The 22,531-nt window shown below is 39.7% G+C and overlaps 1 protein-coding gene across 2 annotated transcripts in view; it reads right to left on the bottom strand.

Moving 5' to 3' along the window:
• Positions 1-22,531, bottom strand: part of ITGAV (integrin subunit alpha V) — an 87,069-nt gene that overhangs the window by 23,842 nt on the left and 40,696 nt on the right. For both annotated transcript variants that reach the window (XM_073306109.1, XM_073306108.1), the window contains exons 6-22: positions 22,157-22,202; positions 20,351-20,476; positions 17,351-17,395; positions 17,079-17,122; positions 16,917-16,973; positions 16,382-16,434; positions 15,753-15,955; positions 13,636-13,827; positions 13,445-13,490; positions 12,321-12,428; positions 10,821-10,879; positions 9,576-9,730; positions 8,931-9,068; positions 7,784-7,851; positions 5,059-5,206; positions 2,629-2,721; positions 1,780-1,859 (exon numbers count right to left, since the gene is read on the bottom strand). In XM_073306109.1, coding sequence (XP_073162210.1) covers positions 1,780-1,859; positions 2,629-2,721; positions 5,059-5,206; positions 7,784-7,851; positions 8,931-9,068; positions 9,576-9,730; positions 10,821-10,879; positions 12,321-12,428; positions 13,445-13,490; positions 13,636-13,827; positions 15,753-15,955; positions 16,382-16,434; positions 16,917-16,973; positions 17,079-17,122; positions 17,351-17,395; positions 20,351-20,476; positions 22,157-22,202 — 1,661 coding nt within the window. The remainder of the gene's footprint in view (positions 1-1,779; positions 1,860-2,628; positions 2,722-5,058; positions 5,207-7,783; positions 7,852-8,930; positions 9,069-9,575; positions 9,731-10,820; positions 10,880-12,320; positions 12,429-13,444; positions 13,491-13,635; positions 13,828-15,752; positions 15,956-16,381; positions 16,435-16,916; positions 16,974-17,078; positions 17,123-17,350; positions 17,396-20,350; positions 20,477-22,156; positions 22,203-22,531) is intronic.

The raw sequence follows: 22,531 nt of genomic DNA, 5'->3' as shown, positions 1-22,531 counted from the left end.
TTTTAACTTGTAGTATATTATGCTTGGGTTGCTGACTCAGTTCATTTCCTCACAACTGATTGCCCTACTGAGGGATCAGGGGTGAAAAGGGTGGGGGAGCTATCAGAGGTAGGTGGTGGGGGATATTTTTTGAGGGAGGTGGCAATCAGAAGTCAGGTAGGCGAGTTTCTTGAGGTGGGACCTGGGAGGTGCTGTAGCAGCTCCCCCTCTCTCCATCAGAAGTATTGCTCCTTCCTCCCCCACCCAACCCCCCCACACTTCTGTGTGGAGGAAGCTGGGGAAAGAGGATCGGCAGGGACTGTTATTCCTCTGATGGAGGGAACCAGGTGCCTTGGTGATTGCTCTCACCTTTGAGGGAGGGAGAAGCTAGGAGGCTCAGTGGTGCCCACCTTTTCCAAGGGAGGTGAGCTAGAGTTATATGCCACTGGCCAGAAGCAACAGTACATTGGCTGATAGAAAGGATGGGAATAAAACTGAACCAGACAGCTATGTGAGATCAAAGGGTTTGTAGTGCTGCAAAGCCTTTGATCACCAAGGCAAACTGCTGCCACTAAAATTATTATTCTTATTATCAGTTTTGGAGAGGGAAAATGCATATATGTGTGAGAGTAATCCATTCATTGGGTTCTGGGGACAAAGTCCCCAAGGAGTGTGACAAAGTCACATGATGCCTCAAGGACAAAGTGCTACATTTGAAGCTTGGAGTTAACTTAAGGAGGTGTAAAAATCATAACCAGAGAGATAGATTCCCATTGACTATGCATCACAGGAGGCCTGTGTGTTTTCTCCAGCAAGCACATAAATCTACTCCATTCATATGCTCCTGATATATTTACTATTTTTATAGTATTGCCCAGAAGTCACCATTCAGGTTCTAGGCCTGGTTGTGCTAGGGGCTGTACAAAACACACACACACATAGAAATAGTCTCTGCTCTCAACAGCATAGGTGAATAGCCCTGGCATGGAGTAGCACCTCCCACAGTCACAAGTTCATTAGACATACAAGCTGGGCCTAACATGCTCTTAAGAGCATGCCTGCAGAGGAATGGGAGGTACTACCGAGCCTCAGGTCGGTGTAACTGCACTAGCTTTAATCTAGCTAGCACAGCTAAAAGTAGCAGTGACGATACAGCAGCACGGATGCCAGCTCGGGCTGGCAATACAAGTACATACCCAGCGTTCCAGGCCGGCTCGTACAGCCCAAGTTGAAGCCCACGCCTTCGCTGCTATTTGTACCTTGGTCACTAGATTACAGCTAGCGCAGGTGTGCCTAACCCAGCTGCAATCACACTTCAAGCTGCAGTGCAGACGTACCCATAGAAGGACTGGAGTGTCCAAGCAAAGGTCATTTTTAAAACAGAGGCTGCTGCTAGTCCTTCAAATGAACACGTTGTTTCACATTTTGGCACTGCATGTGTGAAGAAGAGATCCAAACTGAACCCAGAATGCAAAATATTAAGCTCTGCTTCAAATATCTTTCCTGGTTTTGTACCCATTGTCACTAAATAGCACCATTTCATTTGTGCCACATCATGTGAAAGGAAAATCAACTGCATACAAACAGAACTGACCTTTTCCCTACATTACAAATAGAGAAGTGTTTTAAAGCAAGTTAAATCCATGATAAAACATTTATGAGACAGAAAGGAAGAAATTAGCTCAGAACTAAATTGTAAATGATCAGTTCATAGCTTCATCATTTACCAAGGTATCTAATCAGTGCTAGCTACAGTGTAAAGTAGATTGGGAGGCGTGGTGTTAGCATCTACTTCCATACCTTCTGATTTGTAAGTCAAACTTCACGGAGGTGTCCATCTCTGACTGCTGATTCACACTGAAACGCAGGCCAGCTAATAGCTTAGAAACAAAACCAAGTGACCAAGGTTTAGTGGAAACAGACTCAAGTTCATAACAAAAAGTGCTCAGCACTACTATTTGTCACTGAAATTGCACAAGGCAGGGGGTCACAGAGGAAGCGAAGGCAGGCTGAACTAGCATTAAGGGCATCCAACTGAACAAGTGTGCCTCTCTCACTTGGTTGAGGTTGAGTTGTCATACTGCTGCCCCAGAGAAAAAGTAAAATTTGCTTCACATTCCCACAGTTGTTTTTACATATTCCCAGACCCCATGTGCTGCACCAGGAGGCAGCATGGTCTAGTAAACTGGACAAGTGCCTGGGAGTCAAGAAAATAAGATTCAATTCTGAGTTTGTACTAATTCAACCACGGTCATGCAGTGAATCACTTACTCTCTCTGCACCTCAGCGTCCCCATCCTCAAAATGGTTGGAAGTGACATGTATTCCCTCATGTAAATGGCCTCGAGATTTATGGGTGAAAAGTGCTATATAAACAGTGCTTAGAATCATTACAGAATAATTCTAGGTAAAGTTGCATCATAAAAACCACGTACATTTTTTTCAGACCTTAGTTTACTGGCAAACTGGCAGCCAATTTTCGGAATGTTTTCTTTGAACTACTCTAACATGTGGGTGGCTTAAAATATATTTTGAGATCTAAATGTCAATGAGATTGTATCTTCTAGCAGTATGAGTGCGCATCTTCCTCAATTAATATGAATAGTCATCTTCCGACCTCTTTTAAACCCCAGCCACACATTTAACTTACTTTAGTCCCAGCCTTCATGGGATTTCCAAGGTCACAGACCACCAGGCGAGTTTGATTCTCAGTTTTAAATGCACAGGATAGCCGTGCTAAAGCCTGCAATAAAAACAGACACAGCTTAAAGAAGAACAGTGCAATATTTTCTGGCATCAGTATGAAAGACAGGAAAAAATTGCAAGCAAGTTGCATTAATTTAAATATTACTGGCCAATCTTAATACAATCTAGTAGCAAACAGCTCTGAAAAAAATCCGGAGGTGAAAACCTCACGAGGTAGAAGTGTTCTGTTTTTCTCGAATATACAGTATAAAAGTCTAATACTCCTACTCATATTGGGTAGCAATAATGATTTTTGAGGCCTCAAGTATTTCTCAGGTTGAGTTCTCCACACCTATGTGAAGTACTTATGATTTTTTCACAGGGGAGTTAGTCTCTTAATATTCCACTTTAAGAGAGACAAGTCTTTGAAGGCAAAATGCTATGAAAAGTCAGTAGCTCCTCAGAAGCAGTCCTTATCAGAGAGTCCACAGCGCACAAGTTAACAGACAACAGATCTAGGGTAGCAGAAGGCAAACCTCTCTGAATATGCCATTTGAAGTATGACCCAGGATACCCAGAGGCACACTATCATATGGGACTAAAGGAGTGGTGCCCACTATGACAGTGAATAACAACAGAGCTGAGGAGGCTTAAACAAAAGGATTCCCCCCGCCCCTCTTTCTTAAGAGCAGGTGCTCTCTTTACAAGTGTGGAAGAGGGATAATCCAACTTCATTTTGTGCATCCTACAGACCCTGGCTATCAAAGAAGTGTGATAACTTGCATCAAAGGTAAGCTTTGTCTTAGCATCCTGGCAGTCCAACTAAACCTAGGATTCTTCAGCTGTTGAGGGCTGTTCCTCCTCCCTGGGCTGACTAGTTGAGGGTAGGAGGACAGTGCATGTGTGTTGACACATCAGAGGTCACCATGTACAAGACATCAGAAGGAGAGCAATCCAGTCAGTCTAGGTTGCAAGGACTCATGGCAAAAATAGCATTTACTGATTTATCTCAGCATTCTCCAACTTCGTGGCCATTTTAAACAATCCTATAGGTCAAAGGCCTAACTGTTGAGAGAAAACTAGGATGGGGGAAGTTCTGGAAGCACAGTGGGATCTAAGCACTCTCTAAGGCAAAGCACTGCTGGGAAACTTCACAGAAGCTTCAAGAATCAGCATTGGTGCTTAGAGATTGGTTGCTTGTGCCTGTGCAAGTGTGATGCCAACGAAAACACATTTAGAGAATCTGTGTGTTCCTTCCAAGAAATACAAACATCTCAGAAGGCTATGGGGGCAGCAGTTAAAAGTCAATCCCAAATACTCCATGTGCCCAAGAGAACTGAAGCCCCTTAATTTATGAGGATTCTGCAGTTACAAAATTTCCAGCAGAATCCACTCTTTGATTTTTCCCTTTGTTCTTCACTTGTGTGGCAGGGAGGGAGCAGCAGAACCCAGATATTATTCTTTGTCTCTTAGATTTGCTCAGCTCTTTACCCAGGATATGAAATGCTGAGTCTGAATATAAATTAATTAGCAAAGGTGTTGTTCAAAGACCTGTGCCAGAAATAATTTGTATGTATTCACTGCGTCTGTGTGCAGTCTATCCATCGTTGCTTAACACCTCTCTCCTGAATCAGAATAATTCAGCTTTGAAGTTCCAGCTACGCATCTGCTCGGCCAATTTCAAAGTTATTGTGATCACCTAACTAATTGGAAGGCTAACACAGAATATCTGTAATTTCTGGGACCAAGCTAGTGAGAGTTTAGAGCAGGAGAATATTAGTGCACCCAGTCTAATAACTGGTGATCTAGAGCCCCTCTTAGAATAGCTTACTTTTGGGAACTCGTTCCTAAAATGTAAAATAGTGTGTTGTGCTACTGACATATATGCTTGGAGTGCACAAAACTACATAAGGCAAGCAAGAGAGTGTGTGCTGGGAGGCCAGAACAATTCATTAGAAAGTTGTGGTTTTAATATTTCCCACACATTGCTTCGACTTTCTGGTTTCATCTGCTACCAGAAACATAAGTGTCACTGTAGATAAAGTTTCAGAGTAGCAGCCGTATTAGTCTGTATCCGCAAAAAGACAAGGAGGACTTGTGGCACCTTAGAGACTAACCCATTTATTTGAGCATGAGCTTTCGTGAGCTACAGCTACACTTTCACATTAACCAGAAACAAAGTAAGTACTGTACCACAGAATTCCTGCAAGGACATCCGTTCTAATGAAAGCTCCAGTCCAGTTTTACACAGCCAAGAGGTCTGGGTAAACACTTGAATTTTTAGGCTTAGTTAAAGACTGAAGCTTGTGCAGCACTAAGAGCCCATTCCTGCAAACCTCCACATGAGTAAATGCAACAGGACTAGTCACAGGAAGAAAGCAAGTTAGAAACTTACCGCATTGTTACGAACAACACCAATGAAGTCTGCTTGGGGTGGAATGATAACAAAGAGTTCGGCTTCATATGCTCCTTCCCCTTGGTTCTGGGCATCGACAATCAGGGTTAAAGGATTGTCATCACCAATATAGATCTGCTTCTGATCACTGAGCAAGCACAGCAAGTGCAAAAGTGAATACTGTGTTCACATAAAGTAGTTATGCTTAACAGTTAGGATTTACAGAAACAAGAGGCATTCTGACATTGCACTAGAGCATTAGGGGTCACCGCAGTTACCTTGCAATAAATGTTTTATAGCTCAAAAAATACAACTTGCAATGCATTTTAAAGGGGAAAAGATACAATGTCACTGGCAATAATGGAGCAAATATGAAATATCATTAGGAGGAACTGTCCCTGACAAAGCATTTTGTCAATTAAAAAACAAACAAACAAACCACAACACCACACACACTTCCTAACGGCAGAACAGCAGATCAATGATAAGGGCCAGATCCCTATGTATGCCCTTGCCATTTTAATAACCACAAACATGCTTTTTATATATAAAGGTACACACACACACACACAGTGCCAAACTCAACTTAAAAGTTAACTACAGAGCCGCAAACAGCATCTTCAAAAAACACACACACATTTATATCACTTTCTAATAATTCCAGATAAATGTAAAAGATTTCCCCTAAATAATCTTTGAAAATGTTGCATATAAACTATAAGGGACCCAAATTTTCTCTGAATTGGTATAAAATTTCTCAAGCGTAAGAGTATAAGAATGGCCATACTGGGTCAAACCAATACTCCACCTAGCCCAGTGTTCTGTCTTCCAACAGTTGCCAATGCGAGGTGCTACAGAGGGAATGAACAGAACAGGACAATTATCAAGTGATCAGTTCCCTGTTGTCCTATCCCAGCTTCTGGCAAGCAGAGGTTTAGGGATACCCAGAGCACAGGTTTGTGTCCCTGACCATCTTGGCTAACAGCCATTGATGGACCTATCCTCCATGAACTTATCTCTCTCTTTTTTTAAACCAGTTATACTTTTGGCCTTCACAACACCCTTGGCAATGAGTTCCACAGGTTGACTGTGTGTTGTGTGAAGAAGTATTTCCTTATGTTTGTTTTAAACCTGCTGCCTATTACTTTCATTGGGTGATCCATGGTTCTTGTGTAATGTGAAGGGGTAAATAACACTTTATTCACTTTCTCCACATCATTTATGATTTTATAGACCTCTATCATCTTCCTCCTTAATCATCTCTTTTCTAAATTGAACAGACACAGTCATTTAAATCTCTACTCATGTGGAAGCTGTTCCATACCCCTAATAATTTTTGTTGCCCTTCTCTGTATTTTTTCCAATTCTAAAATATTTTTTTTGAGATGCGGTGACCAGAACTGTACGAAGTATTCAAGATGTGAGCATTCCATGCATTTATATACAGTAGAACCTCAAAGTTAGGAACAGCTTGTTCATAACTCTGAAATGTTCATAACTCTGAACCAAAGTTCAGGATTGTTCTTTTAGAAGTTTACAACTGAACATTGACTTAATACAGCTTTGAAACTTTACTATGCAGAAGAAAAATGCTGCTTTTAACCCTCTTAATTTAAATGGAAAAAAAAAAAACACAACACGAACAGTTTCCTTAACTTGTCAAATCTTTTTTTTTAAACTTTCCCTTCATTTTTTTTAGTAGTTTACATTTAACAGCACTGTACAATTTGTGTGTGTGTGTGTGTGCGCGCGTGCGTGTGCGCTATCTGATTGCATACTTCTGATTCCAAATGAGGTGTGTGGCTGACCAGTCAGTTTGTAACTCTCGTGTTTGTAACTCTGAGGTTCTACTGTAATGGCATTATAATATTTTCTGTCTTATTATCTATTCCTTTCCTAATGGTTCCTTACAGAGTTCGCTTTCTTGATTGCCACTGCATACCGAGCAGATGTTTTCAGAGAACTATCCACAGTGACTACAAGATCTCTTTCTTAAGTAGTAACAGCTAATTAAGACCCCATCATTTTGTATGTAGAGCTGGGGTTATGTTTTCCTATATGAATTACTTTGCACTGCATCAGCCACTTTGTTTCCCAGTCACACAGCTGAGTGAGATCCCTTTGTAACTTTTTGCAACTTTTTGCAGTCAGCTTTGGACTTAGTCTTGAGTAATTTTGTATCATCCGCAAACTTTGCCACCTAATGGGGTGTGTATATGTGTACATACTCATGCATGCATGTACGATTGCCCTCTGCTGGATAAAAATCACACCTTCTCATGTGTCTAACTGCGTCTAGTAGCAGCTAATGAAACTGTGGTATAGCCCTTTGGTTTGTAGCCGAAGATTCTACATGCTCTGCTTTCCTTGTCACATGTTTTCACTTTAGCTGAGACAATTACGACTATATACATGCAGCCACAGTGTCTTCACAGGAATTTAGTCTCTCCTCACAACTCATTTATGTTAACAGCACTCAGTCACAATGGGAAAACAGGTTCCCTTAGGCCATGATCCAGCAAAAACAACTTACGCACATGCTTAAATTTTACACTCTGAGTACTCCCAATGATTTAATTTCATTCCATTCAATGGGACTACTCACAGTACACAAGATCTATGTAGGGTTGGAGCCTTACATAGGAAGTTTACCTTTCCCAATAGTATTATTCCATAGTATTTATTAGGTGTTTATTTTTCCAGTTCACCCAACACTGAAATTTACCTGCGTACTGCAACCTGCAATTTTGGTTTGCAGATATTATCTTCACCACAGTCCAGCAGGATATGTGTCTATGCAAAAATCAAATACATATGGCTTTAATAAGTTCAGCCCATTAATTCATACATGTATCTTCATCAGCACAATTCCCTTATCACTGCTTTTTTCAAAGGCTTTTTTGGAACAATTCTAATTAGGGGAACTGTTTACTTGTCTCTATATACATAAATTATGAAAAAAGAAACAAACAGTTTTTATGCATGCTGTATGCCCCTTTTACACTTGCCCACTATATAATTCTTTTTATAATTCTTTTACACTTGCCCACTATATAATAAGCCAATGTCTGCAGTTATCTATCGTATTTGCAGATCATCTTATATAAATCATATCTGTTTCTTTATTGTCACATCTCCACTATGCTCTCTGTGCAAAGCTTGGAATAAAAAGGTAGAAATTAAATTAAGTTGTTTGAAAGAACCGCAAGGACAAATTACTAGTCTACAGAGCATCTGTAGAAACTTATAAAAATGTAAGCATGAGACTGTAGGCAGCATAAGATCAGAATAATTTCTAGGAACACTGTGCTCCAGAATGGGAAACAGCAAAAAAATTTTCAGAGGTGACTGCATCTTTTGAGGTATCGGGTTAAAAAGGGAGGAGGAGTGCTCACTGATCTACAAACACCAATAAGCTGCAGGAGTGAACTACATGCTGCAGTGAGTAACTTACTCTTTCCTCTCCCTGGAAACTTCACATAGGTATGTCACGTACAGCAGTTCAAAATGAGAAAATGGATTAAAAGCTCTCACCCTTCTAGACCAGCATGCCTGATGCTGACTTGACCTCTGTTTTCTGTAATACAGCTAAATACGATGGGTGAAAAAGAAGCTCAGCTCTAAAGATTAGGGTGTGTCTAATGCCAAAAAGTAACGTATAAAAAAGAGGAAAAAAAATACATACGTGTATTTGGAAAACATTTTCAAAATTCAGTGCCTACAGCTAGACCCCTATATCCATATTTAGGTGTCCTGATATTTTCAGAAGTGTTTCAAAAAATAAGGCCACTAGTTTAACATTATGTGGATTTAGGCACCAAAGGCTAAAAACATTGTCTATAATGTTTAACCAAAAACTGTCAGGAATATACCTGTCTGCTAATGTTAGCAGGAGTGAACTGGTTGAGGATGGGCTGTAATCCAGATGAGTCTGTGGCTGTTTTGTAATCCAACCGATATTCCATAAAAACAGTGATCGGAGTAAGTTTGTCTCTAAACTCAGATTCATCCTGAGGGGAGAAATGATTCAGGTCATTCTTAAATCACAACAAAAAGAACCCAGAGGCGCACTGGATTCAAATCAAAAGCCTACCAGTATTGGGTACTATTATTATTTATTGGTTGTATTATGCACCCGGAGTCCCAAACCAAGATCAGAGCCCCATTATGCTAGCTACTCTACAAACAAAGAGAAAATCCCAGCTCTAAAGAACTTACAATCTAAATATACAAGACAGACAATGTTAGTGTTAGAATGTCCATTTTACAGATGGGAAATTGAGGCACACAGAGAGATTTAAATGATTTCCCCAAGGACGCATAGGAAGTCTGAGGCAGGGCTGAGAACTGGCTCTCCAAACCCAGCCCAGTGTTTTAATCACAAAACCATCCTCCTTCTATAGCAATAATAATTCAGGGCAAACAACAACAACTCTGGTAATTACAGCTCTTTATTCAATGTGTGCAATATGGCAAAAGACATTTGCCCTAAAAGTTTAATTGAAGTGACCTCTTACCCTCAAAAAAGCCTGAAGTTCCTCACAACGCATTGTGCCTCCTTTGACAACAGTCATATTCTTAGAGTGACCAGGCTGTTTGTTGTGGAGAAACAGAGCTCTCCTTAAGGCTCCTTTTTGCTTAAGTTTATCCAACAGCAGCTCCACTTGGAAGGCTATCAAATCCAAAGCATTTGAGTTAGGAATTTCTTGACCACCCGTATGCATAGCAGGTTCCTCTCAGCTAATAAGTCACAAGTGGACTTCAGCTGTAATGGCAATCTAACAGCTGTGCCCTCTTAAAAACTTGTATTTCTTTCAAGTACTAAATCTGTCATCACAATATTGTAACAGAGGTTGATATTGTGCTAAAATGAGACCTCAAATCTTCTGCTCAACAGTGTAAGCATATTATTTTTGAAGACAAATCTTCAAGTAATAGGTTTGCCTCTATATTGGGATTTCTTTATGAAAGCAGAAGTCAGGATTTTTTCCAGAGACAGCAGCAATCTTACATCCACAATATATATCCTCCAGTTTTATTATTACTAATCTAATCATAGCTTAATATATTTGATATGGATCCCACAACTTAAAAATACAATACATTTTCTTCTACATAAACCTTGCCAGATATATCTATTAGCCACACATTACGTAGAAAACACTGAAAGTTTCCTGTAAGTGGCAGTATAATCAGCCAGAAACCATCAGTCTGTTGCACTGCAAAAATCTACATAGAGCCACCATACAAGCCTCTTAGAATGAATTTTTTATTGAAACTGGTCCGATTCCTGATCCGATTCCCATCCATGCCAATGAGAGTCTTTCCATTGACTTGAATGGGAGTTGGATTAGGCCCTTAGCATCTGAATTACCATCTCCACTGTTAGTTCTATTAATATAGTCGAGGGAACTATTTATCTAAAATTCCCTTTTGTAGATACAGCTAAAGAGCTTGATCCTGCCAGATGACAAGTGCTGTCAGACCTCAATTCAGCAAGCCCACTTAAGCACATGCTTAAAGCCCATTCAATTTCGTAGGACCTAATATGCTTAAAGTATAATAGATATTTAAATTCACTGCTGAACTGGGACTTCACTTCCGAATAACTTGAAGGGTGTCTAAAGGGGCTCAGCACTGGGAAGGATCAAGCTCTATACTGAAAAAGCAATTATTTCACTGATTAAGAAACAGTTATGACCAGGATTCATGTTTACAGACAATTTGAAAATATTGACATTTTTTAAAACAGTAAAACTTACTGAGTTTATTCGGGAGCTTTCCTTTGCCATCAGCTGTTAAGCAGAACTTTACTTTAAAGCTGTTTAAAAAATATTTCAAAAAGCATATTTGATTACATATTTTTCAGCAGAATGTGGTTTAAAAGTGCTCTCCCATAACTTTCCCAGTTCAAAGTTTAAAAAAAAAAGAGAGACTCCAAACCCAGTCCACTCCCAAAGTTCAATCCTCATAGCCAAAGAAACCAGAACAGATTCATGACTGTTTCTTTTGTCCCATCTCATTCCAGTGGGGTCATGGGGCACTGTCCAAAACCTGCCCTGCTCCTTCTCCATTTATGAGGACAAGTGAATATACAAAAACAGGTCATGTGTTTTTTCACCCCAACTGGAGCAGGTAGAAAACTCAATGCATTGCTCTCAATCTGCACTCCTAACCTGGGAGAAAACTGGGAATTTCAGAAGATATGGATGATGTTCTTTCCATATGGGGAAGTTTAATGTTGGGGAGGTTTTCAAGGGCGGGGGGTACAAGAATACCTGAAGCATGTTGGGCAGCGACTCTTTAGGGTTAGGAAGTAAACCTTGCAGTATTATAGTTCTGGGGACTGAAGTACCAGAGAGAGTCATCAACCTTAAACACGATTGTGGAGAACGCATATAGCAGTTTATTCAGCTCAGGACACTTCTACACTGAAGGGTCATTGTTGACTGGGGAATAGGTCTTACCACTGTAACAATTTAAAACTTCAAGATGTACAGTGACGGTAGAAATGCAGAGCCTTTAGAGCTTGATTAGCCTAATAATATTCATTTGTGAAGATCACAGTTCAAATTGTGCTGTAGACCAGAAATGAAAGTGAGCTGGGGTTGCTGACCTAAATTGTTAAAGCACTCCACAGTGGGAAACAACTGGCAGCCTGGGCTTTGAGGAGTCCAGGCCTAAAAAGGCAGGGTGACTGCAGTCTAGAACTGAATTGTTAAAACAGAACTGCTAGAGGGAGTTTGCAAGACATCTGGTCCCAACACACCCGGCTCAGACCGACCTTCGTGGTCTCTTACTTTCCTGAACAATGAATTAATTCTTATCAGTAATATTAAATGTTTATGCAATAACTTTGCAAGCGATTATACAAGCATTCATGCACAAGATGCAGAACATTGGTGCTGACATTCGTTGGGAACCCAGGACCTGTAGAAATTTCCAAAAGGAAACTGAGGACTCTCTTATTTTCACTGATATACAGCTGTTCAGCTCTGAGCTGATTTAATTGCAGAGATTTTACTCTATTCAGTGGAAATAGTGCCATCTGTGAATGAAAGGTGAAAAGTGAGGATCAAATCCAAAGTCCACTGAAGTCACTGGGAGTCTTTCCATCGATTTTAATGGCATTGGCTCAAGCCCTAAGTGTGTTTGCTTTGCTTTGCCTAGCCATTCAGAAAATCTAGTTCCATTTTTTAAAATCTGTTTATTAGTTAAACTCTCAAGGCCGAGAGGGTAGAAGTAAAAACAAACCACTTTACCAGGAAACTTTCACACCAGTATCTGGCAGTTCACAGATTTTTTCCTCAGGATTTAGAATGGTCGGGTTAACTTCTAGGCCGGCGTTTACACTGATAACTGGTCTAGCCCTGAAGATGAAAGTAAATAAAATTTGTGTGAACGATGACACTCATAACACTACATCACAAAATTCTTCATAGTATGAAAAATGTTATACATTAAGTAAAGCCAAAAATAATAGATACAGAATGTAATGATAGAGCAGCAGATGGGAAAAGATACGAGAAGTTTTTTCATTGAATTCAAAGAGATGGAGAGTAGATGGGGCAGAGAGTTAAAGAAAAGCTGCCCCAGATACCAGGAGCTGTGGACTCTCACATCAGTACTACCAAAACGTCAGAATGAATCAAGAAGAGGCATATGCTAGACAAGTAGAGGGAACAGAGAAGGGAGTGGAATGAGATCAGTCTCCTCCAAAGAACTTGAGTGAATACACGCAGAACTGAAGAACCTTAATGATACTTTTAAACTAGATTCCTAATGGTTCTATTGTAACTTTACACCCTGGGTAAGGGGCAGGGAACAGCTTCATGGCTCCAGAAGCAGATCAGAAAATGAGTTGGCACTCTGCTGCAATTCCTCCCCTTCTCCCCCTTTCTCTGAGGAGAGAAAGTTATTTCCCTTTTTCGTGAAGCAGCCATAAACTTTTTTGTGCTCAAGTTAATACTCTGGCCTCAGAAAATGCCCCACTCTGCCCCTCTCTCATCAGAGGAGTTCCCCTTAATGAGTCAGGAGCTCGCAGAACTGTCAAGGATGAGAGCAGGTTTGCACATCTCACCAGGCAGCAGCATTCTACACCTGCAGGCCTCTGGAGAACTGTCACTCAGGGGAGGCCATGGAGGAAGAGCTCATGCAGTGTTTTCTCTCATCTCAGGACACATCCGCCAGAAGCAAATAATAGATTATGGACCGCATATTAACACAGTGGAAAGAATGAGGTAACCACTTTTATACATGTCATTCTGCAATGCAGCAAGACAGAACTTCAGACTCACTCTCATTTCTGTTCCACTCTGTAATCTACAATTTGCACTGAGCTTTCCTCCTGACTGCACTTACATGAGAACATGCACCATGCACCTACCTGTACAAAACAGCTGTGTCAACACCAAAGGCTCCGACAATCAAATCTGGAAAGGAGACAGAAATGCTAGATTTGAGAGTTATTCCCCCCCCCCTTTTTTTTTTTTAAAGGGACACTAGTTGGTCAGACATACCAAAGCGATGTAGTCAAAATACTGCAACTGTTCTAAAGCTAAGTCAAGAAAAAAGCACCTGGATATCCATTTTTATCCACATCAGTGGCTCCTTTCAGTGAGTAGCCAAAGCTTGGTGGCATAGTACGGGCAGCCCACTGTCCTTCAAGAATCTGAGATGGCACCGCATTCAAACCTGTCGCTCTTCCATTGTAGATGTAAACAACCCCTCTTTTGTTCTCTCCACCATAGGGCGCAGCAACTGCGATATCTGTGACCCAAAAGCAAGAGCCTTAATGTCTCCAAATATAAACAAAGAGAACTTCTTTGTGCTGACACTGAACAAGTCACATGGGCAAAATATAGTTACAGCAGAGTGATTTCAGTACATGGCAGCAAGTTGATAATTCTCTACTATTCTCTGAAAGGAGTATCTATCTACACCCTCTTTTCTGTTTTATATAAATTGTAGGGTCCTGAGATTTTCCGGGATGACACCAAAATTAATGTTTAAGGAGCACGTGTACTGTAGACTTATCTGCAACACAGAAGGGCCCAGTCCTGCAAACGCACTTTTTCAACCTATCTGGAGTCTGGGTATTTAACACTTTCCCCTAAAACACCCAGGATGGTCACTTCTGGAGACAACTCACCAAACTAGGTTTCATTAATATAATCATGTTCATCCAGAGGGTTCAAGATTTTTAATAGCTCCTACATACTTAAACCAGCTGAGTACAACATAGTTATTAGATCCTAAATGCTATGTTGATGAGTGTTTGGCCATATATCATAGGAAGATTTTTAAATTAATGCAATTATGCCACAACTCAATAAGTCTGAGAAAACATATGAGCAGTGAATGATAAATGGGAGTAAACAAAATGCTAATCTGATTCCTTACAGGAAACACAACTAAAAAACAAGTCAGAACTTTGGAAGTGTATCTAAAATCTGAATTTAACAGTGTCCATGCTGATTCAAGAACACCATTGGTACCCAAAGTATTAAAATATGAAACAACACCTAGCAGATGTTATAACATTACTCCCTGTAAATTTATATAAAGCCGCATATTGAGAAGAAACTCTCAAATATAGTACTGTTGTCTTATGGGCATTGGGACTCATCTGCACTGAGCTGATGAAAGCAGCAGAGACAATGGTCCTGTACCATCCTGGGATGGAAAGCATGTTAACCAAATGACCCTATCACAGAGTGGAACAGTAGAGTTTAGGGAAAAGACATAGTAATGATTAAACCCTAGTAAATGAATTAATTTTAAAAAGGTGAAGATTTTGTTCAGTTACCTAACAAATGAATTAAGTCTGATTAAAATACCCTGAGCAGAAAAGCATAACAGAGTAGAAAATGAACCAGAAAAGACCGTTTGTGTCATTTAGTCAGATGATCAGAATTTTGCCGGACTATTCTTAGCCTTGATCTTACTAATGTCTTATTGAACTTGTACTTGAATGGCTGCTGAGATGTTACCTCTGCACAAGGATTCCATGTTACTAACAACTAGAAGTCCAAATATTCACTTTTGTTGAAACCACTGGCATAGACTATTTTGAGCAGCAAAACACGTTTCTTTAAAAGCTGAACATTAAAACTGTTTTCTCCTATGAAAAGAAGTTGTAACATATACACACTAATACTGGGCCTGAAATCAAATTTTTGCCTCTCATGCATGAGAAGAATCTCCTGGACAGATTATCACCTTTAATATTGTTCTTTAGATCTAGTTTGTATTTCTTGTTCTGTTTTGACTATTTCTGAACTATAACATTTCCTATGGACCAAATGAAATGCTAGAAGATCAGCTATAATCCCTAATGTATTAATCCTTCATGAAATATCCTTTGTTGAGGTTGTATTTGCTATCATAAAACCTCGAAATTTCACCAGAGCTGTCCTTCCAACTCATTATAGGAATGAGGTATTTGATCAAAGTTGCTACTGTACTTATTCACAAAAGTTCATGGACTGATATAACTGCTTAAAATAGTCATTGTTGTAGTTTAATTGGTATAGTATCTACGTGTTGTGCACATGTAACTCCTGTTAGCATTCTTGGGAATAGCATATATGCATCAAAGGGAGACTAGACCTTGGTGTCCAACAGTCTAATCTGTTTGTGTTCAGAATTCACATTTCACTATGAATTTAATAATTCACAAAATAAGGTCCTACCATTGAAGCCATCCTGGTCCAGGTCTCCCAGAGGTGCAATAGAACTGCTGAATCTCGCAAAGATCTCAAACCCATTCAGCTTTACAATCCGAAAACCTCCAGAGGCTTGTTGAAGGCATATGGAGACCTGACCCACCTCTTGAAGCTTGCCATCAGAACCACGCTCCATAAAGAGGGGGGCTCCAATAAACAAATCAGTGTAACTGTATAAAAAAAATACAGTCTTTCAACCACCCACAAGAAACTCCAGTTTCAATTTCACATGTTCTCATCACCCACTGCCACACAGAATTGTACAGTTATGGGTAAGATGAATGTTTCAAATAGATCTTTAGGCTTCACTTGTAATTTAAAGAAATTTAGTGATGAAGAAAGCATGCATTTCTTATTTGGACAGTGTAGATGACGTATTACAACTTTAAACAAAAAAATCCATGTTGAGTGCTCAAAATAAAGTGTGTTGTGCAGGGAAGCCCTAATAAAATGCAGTTAAAAAGCCACAGGGAGAGAGAAATAAGTGTAATAGGACATATTCTTTAGAAAATTGCTAATTTTCTTCCAGGAAATTAATTTTGAGAGAGACAGATAACTGTTTCCACAAACAACTACAAAAAAGAAAAGGCACTTACTTATCCCCATTAATATCAGTGGCAGCTACTGAATATCCAAAATAGGCAGCCATCTGGAAAACAACAGAAGTTTTACATTTGATCCAAATATTTAAATGAGTAAATTTAAACATTAGTGTAATTTTTGCCCCTCCTCCAAAATATTTGGTACACGTCTTTCATTAGGTGCCACCAATCGTTTTTTCACTCCTTTCCCCTACTCCCTCAGTAAATTGGTCTGTTTCTAGAACAGTATAAGAAGAATTGATGACTCCTTCCCTGCAACTAGTAGAATCCAGTGGTCCGTCCTCTTTTCTAATTCTTAACAGACTAAACTGGACTACAACACCAAGCAGCATGAGCACAGCTCCAGTCCAATGACTCTTACAGGTTTCTAAAGGTTCCACAGATTACTAAAGATCCAGAGGCATGTGAGCTAACAACAAAATATATCTCCTAGAGCCATGGACTTCATATCTATGTTCTGTCATTCTGAAGACTTGTTCTCTCCTGCACCCCTACAGCCACCTCATTGGTATAAAGCAGAACTATATACCTGTTCTCCAGTAAAATTGTACAAGGATGACATATTTTTTCCATTGTAAATAGATACCTGCATAGGAAAAAGAAATGAGCTAGTAGCATGTCACTATACTCTACAACAACATTTAACATTAGGTTTTTATTATTTTCAAGTTTAAGATTTCAAGTTTCCTACCATGCCCAGGGTTCTTGCTGCTCTTGGAACCCCAGATACAAAGTCTGAAACATAAGAGAAGACAACTTGGTAATGTTCAGATTCCAGTTGAGCAAAGAACAATCGCTCAAGATCGATCTTCATTTGCCTGAACCATTTTGCTCATTCCTAGAATTTTATGTATTATACTGTGTATGCATACAAGTACATTTGGGTTTGTTTGAATATTACTTCAAGTTTGCTTCCTGCTGAACACATTTTTACATACCAACAAAATAAGAACAAGGCTGTACCTTCTATGCCATCACCACTGAACTCTCCAACAGCCACCGAATAACCTGAGCAACAATAACAAAAGTGATAAGTCACTATATGAAGCTAATTAATTTTTGCTTTTCATGTAATTTCTCAACACTTCCCCTATGATCCACTTTGCCTGAACATTCTGTTGAATGATCTCAAAAGTCAATAAGATAAACAGCTATTCCAAACAGCAGATCCATTGGATAACTATATTACCCAACTAAAAATAGTCAGTTAAAGTCTGCATGAGATGCACCAATTTCAGTAGGAACAGCCATGCCCAAATGGGCAGGTTTGTTTTGCCAAATGGAGATCCACCAGTTTGAAACTGGAATGGGTAGGTTCAAACAAACATACAGAACCTAGAGATGGTCCAGAGCTGACATGTTTGGGTCCACATCTGAACTTGCCCAAAGTCAGAAAGGATGTTGCAATCCAAGTTTCTCTCTAAAGGAATCCTTTGACGAATTTATGGTAATAAAATTTGGTGGTGATCGAGACCAAACGAGGATTTACTGGTCATGTTGAAAAAGGGCACATCAGGAACCATAGCAGAATGCAGAACTATCCTAGTTCTGGACTCAGCAGTTGAATCTTGGCCCAGGTTTTGTAAAAGCGTTTTGAATAATGTCTAATACAGAGAGAGCTCCTATTGGAGATATTAATATTTAGCCTGATTTTTTTTGGTGGATATGGGGAGGTCACATAATAATTCAACTGATACCGCAGACAATGACGTGTTCTGTGTAAATTCAGAGGGCGATGGTAAAATAATCTCAAAGCTCTCTGCTAACTTAATAATACAAAAAAGCCCAATCGCAACACCAATTTTACTGATAGGAAAAAACAAACAAACAGATGCACAGTGAAGTGCACACAGCTGATGATTGATCCAGGCACGGAAGACAAAAATGCTTGGCTCCTGGGCCTCATGTCCGCTCACAAGACCTTCAGGAAAGAAAACAGGAATTTTGCGAAGACATCATTACTGGCACTTCTGCTTTTGCGAAAAGACACCTGGGATTCTGAAATGACCACAGCATTCAGGACCTCTGTAGTAATCTCATCATTCAGGAGTACATATTCCCCATTCTCCCAACCATTACACTGGGCCATTAGTCCAGTACAGTTTCAGAGGAAATAGAATTACAAAGTCACTTTTTGCAACACAACATTTTTTTTTTTTGAAGGTAACACATCCACCCAAGTACAGATCCTACTTAACCTGTCAAATCTGACAGACTCCAACATGCTCTGGTTCCATTTATTTTAGTGTGGAAGAATAGTTTCTTCCTTTAGATAAGGGTTTTACTTGGAAGTTGAAGGCACAGTATTTTTTGAGAACTTCCAGGAACTGTAGCAAGAGCAACTATATTAATTTGTTACAGTATTAAATTATGAACATGTTCAGGTCCAGATGGATTTTCCTTTTTTTTTAAAAAAGACAATTATTGAAAACAAACAAAATAAAAATGTTTCCCAAACAGCCTTCTCTTAAAGGAGTCCCTGGTCCTCTGTTTTGCACATGCAGTAAGATGGATATATACCAACTATTTCTTGGAATACAGACCTCACATTGGTATCCATAGGAATTCTACACACTCACCCAAGGAACACCCTAAAACTACTCTCTCACAGAAATTTTACTCCAGGTTCCCTAGGAACATTTTTCCTTTCCTTTCTTTTGTCTAAGCAAGACCTATATAAAGCTAAATGATTACTTCCTTCACCTCTCCTGGAGGACACTTTTATTTGTTATTCCCTCAACACATTGTGTTTCAAAGAATCCAAAGGCTACTTCCAACTGCTGTATTTCTAAAGTAAATACAATATGTGTCATGGGGTGGGGGTGGATGTGGATGTGAATCTCCATATAGAATCGTATATAGTGATAAAAGGCCTCATTGAAAGCCTAGTAAAGCCAATGGAAAGACCCTGCTGGCTTCCCTGGGATTTGGCTCAGGCCCATGGAAAGTTAGCAGCATCCACTGTGCTGACAAAAATGAAACGACGTCTCAAGTGAGTGTGACATATTGATGAATTGATGCGATATTGAAAAGCAGACTTTCACTTGTTCCCGACCAAAACATTTTTTTTTTTTAAATCGAGAAGGGGACTGCTCTAAGCATGAATTTAAACTAGAAGTAGGTTTCAAACTCTTCTAATGTTCCAGCATTTTAACATAATCTCCAGCACTTACTTATCTAGGTTTATGTAAGGGTAGGGAAATGGGTCACTGAGATAGATCTCTGTTCCCATATTAGCAGGGTCTGCTTATACACTTTTTTGGGGTCTTTTATTCTCCTTTAAGACCTCTCAGGGAAAGCTGAATTTTGAATTACCTGGGAAACTGGTATGATTTGAACAGGCAAGTCTGATTCAATGCCAGACTGGTGTACATTAGACTGATCTGTAAATGCAGATTGGGGCTTGTACCTTTACTTTCACGATTTTAAAGTAATAAAGGACTTAAGAACTAGGGGATTAGGGGATTTTCTGTGCCATGTTACACCAGCTACTGACTTAGAACACTTCTTTTTTGAAGGGCAGAGGGAGAGGATTATGGACTAATAAGTAATCCCACTGAAAGATTTCTGGTCACACATTTTTTCCCCCAAGGGCCATACAGAGTCACTGAGAAAGTGAAAAATGTCTTTGACCCCATTTAAAAAGCAAGTGCAAAGCAAATATACACGGATTAGATAACACGTCCAAGAGCTCAAGATTGACCACGTGTCACTCTCCATATTAGAGAGACAAGATGGGTGCACACACAATCCTAAATGGACAGGCATTTAGCAGGTAGAAACACTCTTATCAACTGCTATCTTTATCAACATTAACATTCAGTAAGGGTTCAAACCTGCTCCTGTTGAAACCAATGAAGTCAATAAAAGTTATTGGGTCTTTTGCAATTGGTGCAGGATCAAATCCAATGAGACTTGCTGCCATATTGATAAAAATATCCCTTTATTTTCAAAATGACCTACCCAAGTAGCTGTCATCAAAAGCAGCACTAGCGGACCGTGTTGCTAACTGGTCATCATACTTTATACTGTAGACTTTGGAATTGTATTTAGCCACAATTTCTGCCACCCGATCAGAAATGAGTTGACCTGCGAAAAAACAATACATTAAAATAGATAATTGCTCTGGTGAATTTAACTGTGAAGAATGGGACTTAATCAGAGAATGTTTGGATTCTAAATCAATAGCATTAGACTAAAGGGGAAACCTCCATTAGATAACAACAGTAGCCATTGGGAGGCATGAAAATAAAAATGTAGACCATGATCCAGCAAAGACTTCGGCTTTGTCTACAGTGGACTTTCATTGTTAAAATCTTTGTCAGGGGTGTGGAAAAAAAAACAAAACAAAAACACACACACCCCGAATGACAAAAGTTTTACCGATGAAAAGTGACAGTCTGAACAGTGCTTTGTCAGGGGGAGAGCCTCCTGCCGACAAAGCTACCAACCCTTGTTGGGGTGGAAGTTTTTTTTGTCAGCGGGAGAGCTCTCTCCTGTCAACAAAGAGCGGCTACACTACTCGCCTTTTAGCGGCATTTCAGAATTTAGCTTAAAAGAATTGTAGGAAATTATGAAACTGCAAGCTCAGGAGCATTACTTTATTTTTAAATTACTGTTACATTTAGAATTTTTTTTCCTTTCAAGTTTTCTGTAAAAGATGACAATTTCTCCAAGGAGCTAACAAAATAAATATATATTACTAACTCAGTTTGATGAGCTTCAGTAGCATCTGTAATGCATTTTTAATCAATCACTCTTCTTTGTTCAGGGTCTGCACTAATACAGAAACTATGTTATGTACATGGAACATGGGCAACTGCATTTGGCAGCTGCTCACTAGTGGTGGTGGCGGCGGCAGCAAGTGAGTTGGCTTTTGTATTCACAGGCTAGGTCTATGCTGCTGTTGAAAGCATGTCTCTCACCCCAGGTGGACAGATATTAACTCTGCCTGAGCTAGTGTGCTAAAAATAGCAGGGTGGACATTGCAGCACAAGCTAGCTGCCCAAGTACAAGTCCAACCGACCCCTTGAGTCCGTACTCAGGTGGCTAGCCCATGCCACCGTGTTCACACTGCTGTTTTTAGCACACATTCGCTCGAGCATAGTTACTGCGCGTCTGTCTGCCTGGCCAAGAGGACTCTTCCCCAGCTGCAGCGTAGAGACACCCACAGTGACCGTGGATGCGCAATGGTCAGTTGAAGGCCTTCCCTCTAGGAGAAGATATATGAAATGTTCCTGTGGAAACCGTAAAGTCAGAAGTAAGGTTTGTGTTACAGCGCAGGGCAGATACACGTGGAGAACGTAGCGTATCTCTGTATCCAAAGGAAATGGAACATACTTCTCTTTGTGGGGCCCGTAGTGTGTCTCATTGACAGTGAATAATTTGATGTCTGTGTTATAAGATAGAGGAAAGACCATTTGCTTAACTTTGCACTTTCTTGCTTTTAAGGTTTTGGGTGGACAGGCAAAATATTCCCTGAGATAACCTCATCAGGCTTGAACAAAGTATTTGCCTTTAGGAACAAACACACACACTTTATGTATTTAACAGAACATTTGTATGGCTATTTAGTTAATAATCAGTGCAAAGAAGTCTTTTAAAGCTGCCTCAAATATTCAGTAAATGTTTTAAGGGGATTAAAGAAATACATTTCTCCTGTCTCATTCACTGAGATATTGATGTTTATGGAGGAGTCAAGATAGGTGGAGTGGGGAGTGGAAAATCAAAGATGTTAGCATTTTTTGTCACCTAAGTGATTTGTCTCACCTTGCCAGTAGAAACTTCCAGGTCCTCCAAGAAGTACCCTGTCTCCCTAGAAAGAATAAAATAAAATAAAAAAAATCAGAGTCCTCATTACCATACATCTAAAGAATAATAAACAATAATGAAATATATGGTAATTCTAGGAGCACACAGTTCTCTTGTACTGTAAAGTTGCGGTAGCTGTAGTAACCCAGCTGTGGTGTTAGATTTTTTTATTAGGATTTGAGATTACACGGGCCTACTAAAAGAGAATCAAAAAACAAAAAGGAAATAATTAAAAATGTTGATCTTCTAGAATGTTATTAGGTTTAACACTACTGAAGCAAATCGACATCTGCTTTTGATCAATTTCTTTTCCCTCCCCTCTGCTCCTCCCCC

This window comes from Lepidochelys kempii, chromosome 11, assembly GCF_965140265.1.
Source record: "Lepidochelys kempii isolate rLepKem1 chromosome 11, rLepKem1.hap2, whole genome shotgun sequence".
In the NCBI taxonomy this organism is placed as follows: Eukaryota; Metazoa; Chordata; order Testudines; family Cheloniidae; genus Lepidochelys; species Lepidochelys kempii.
The sequence above is the reverse complement of the archived record's forward strand: the minus strand, read 5'-3'. Positions and strand labels throughout refer to the sequence as shown.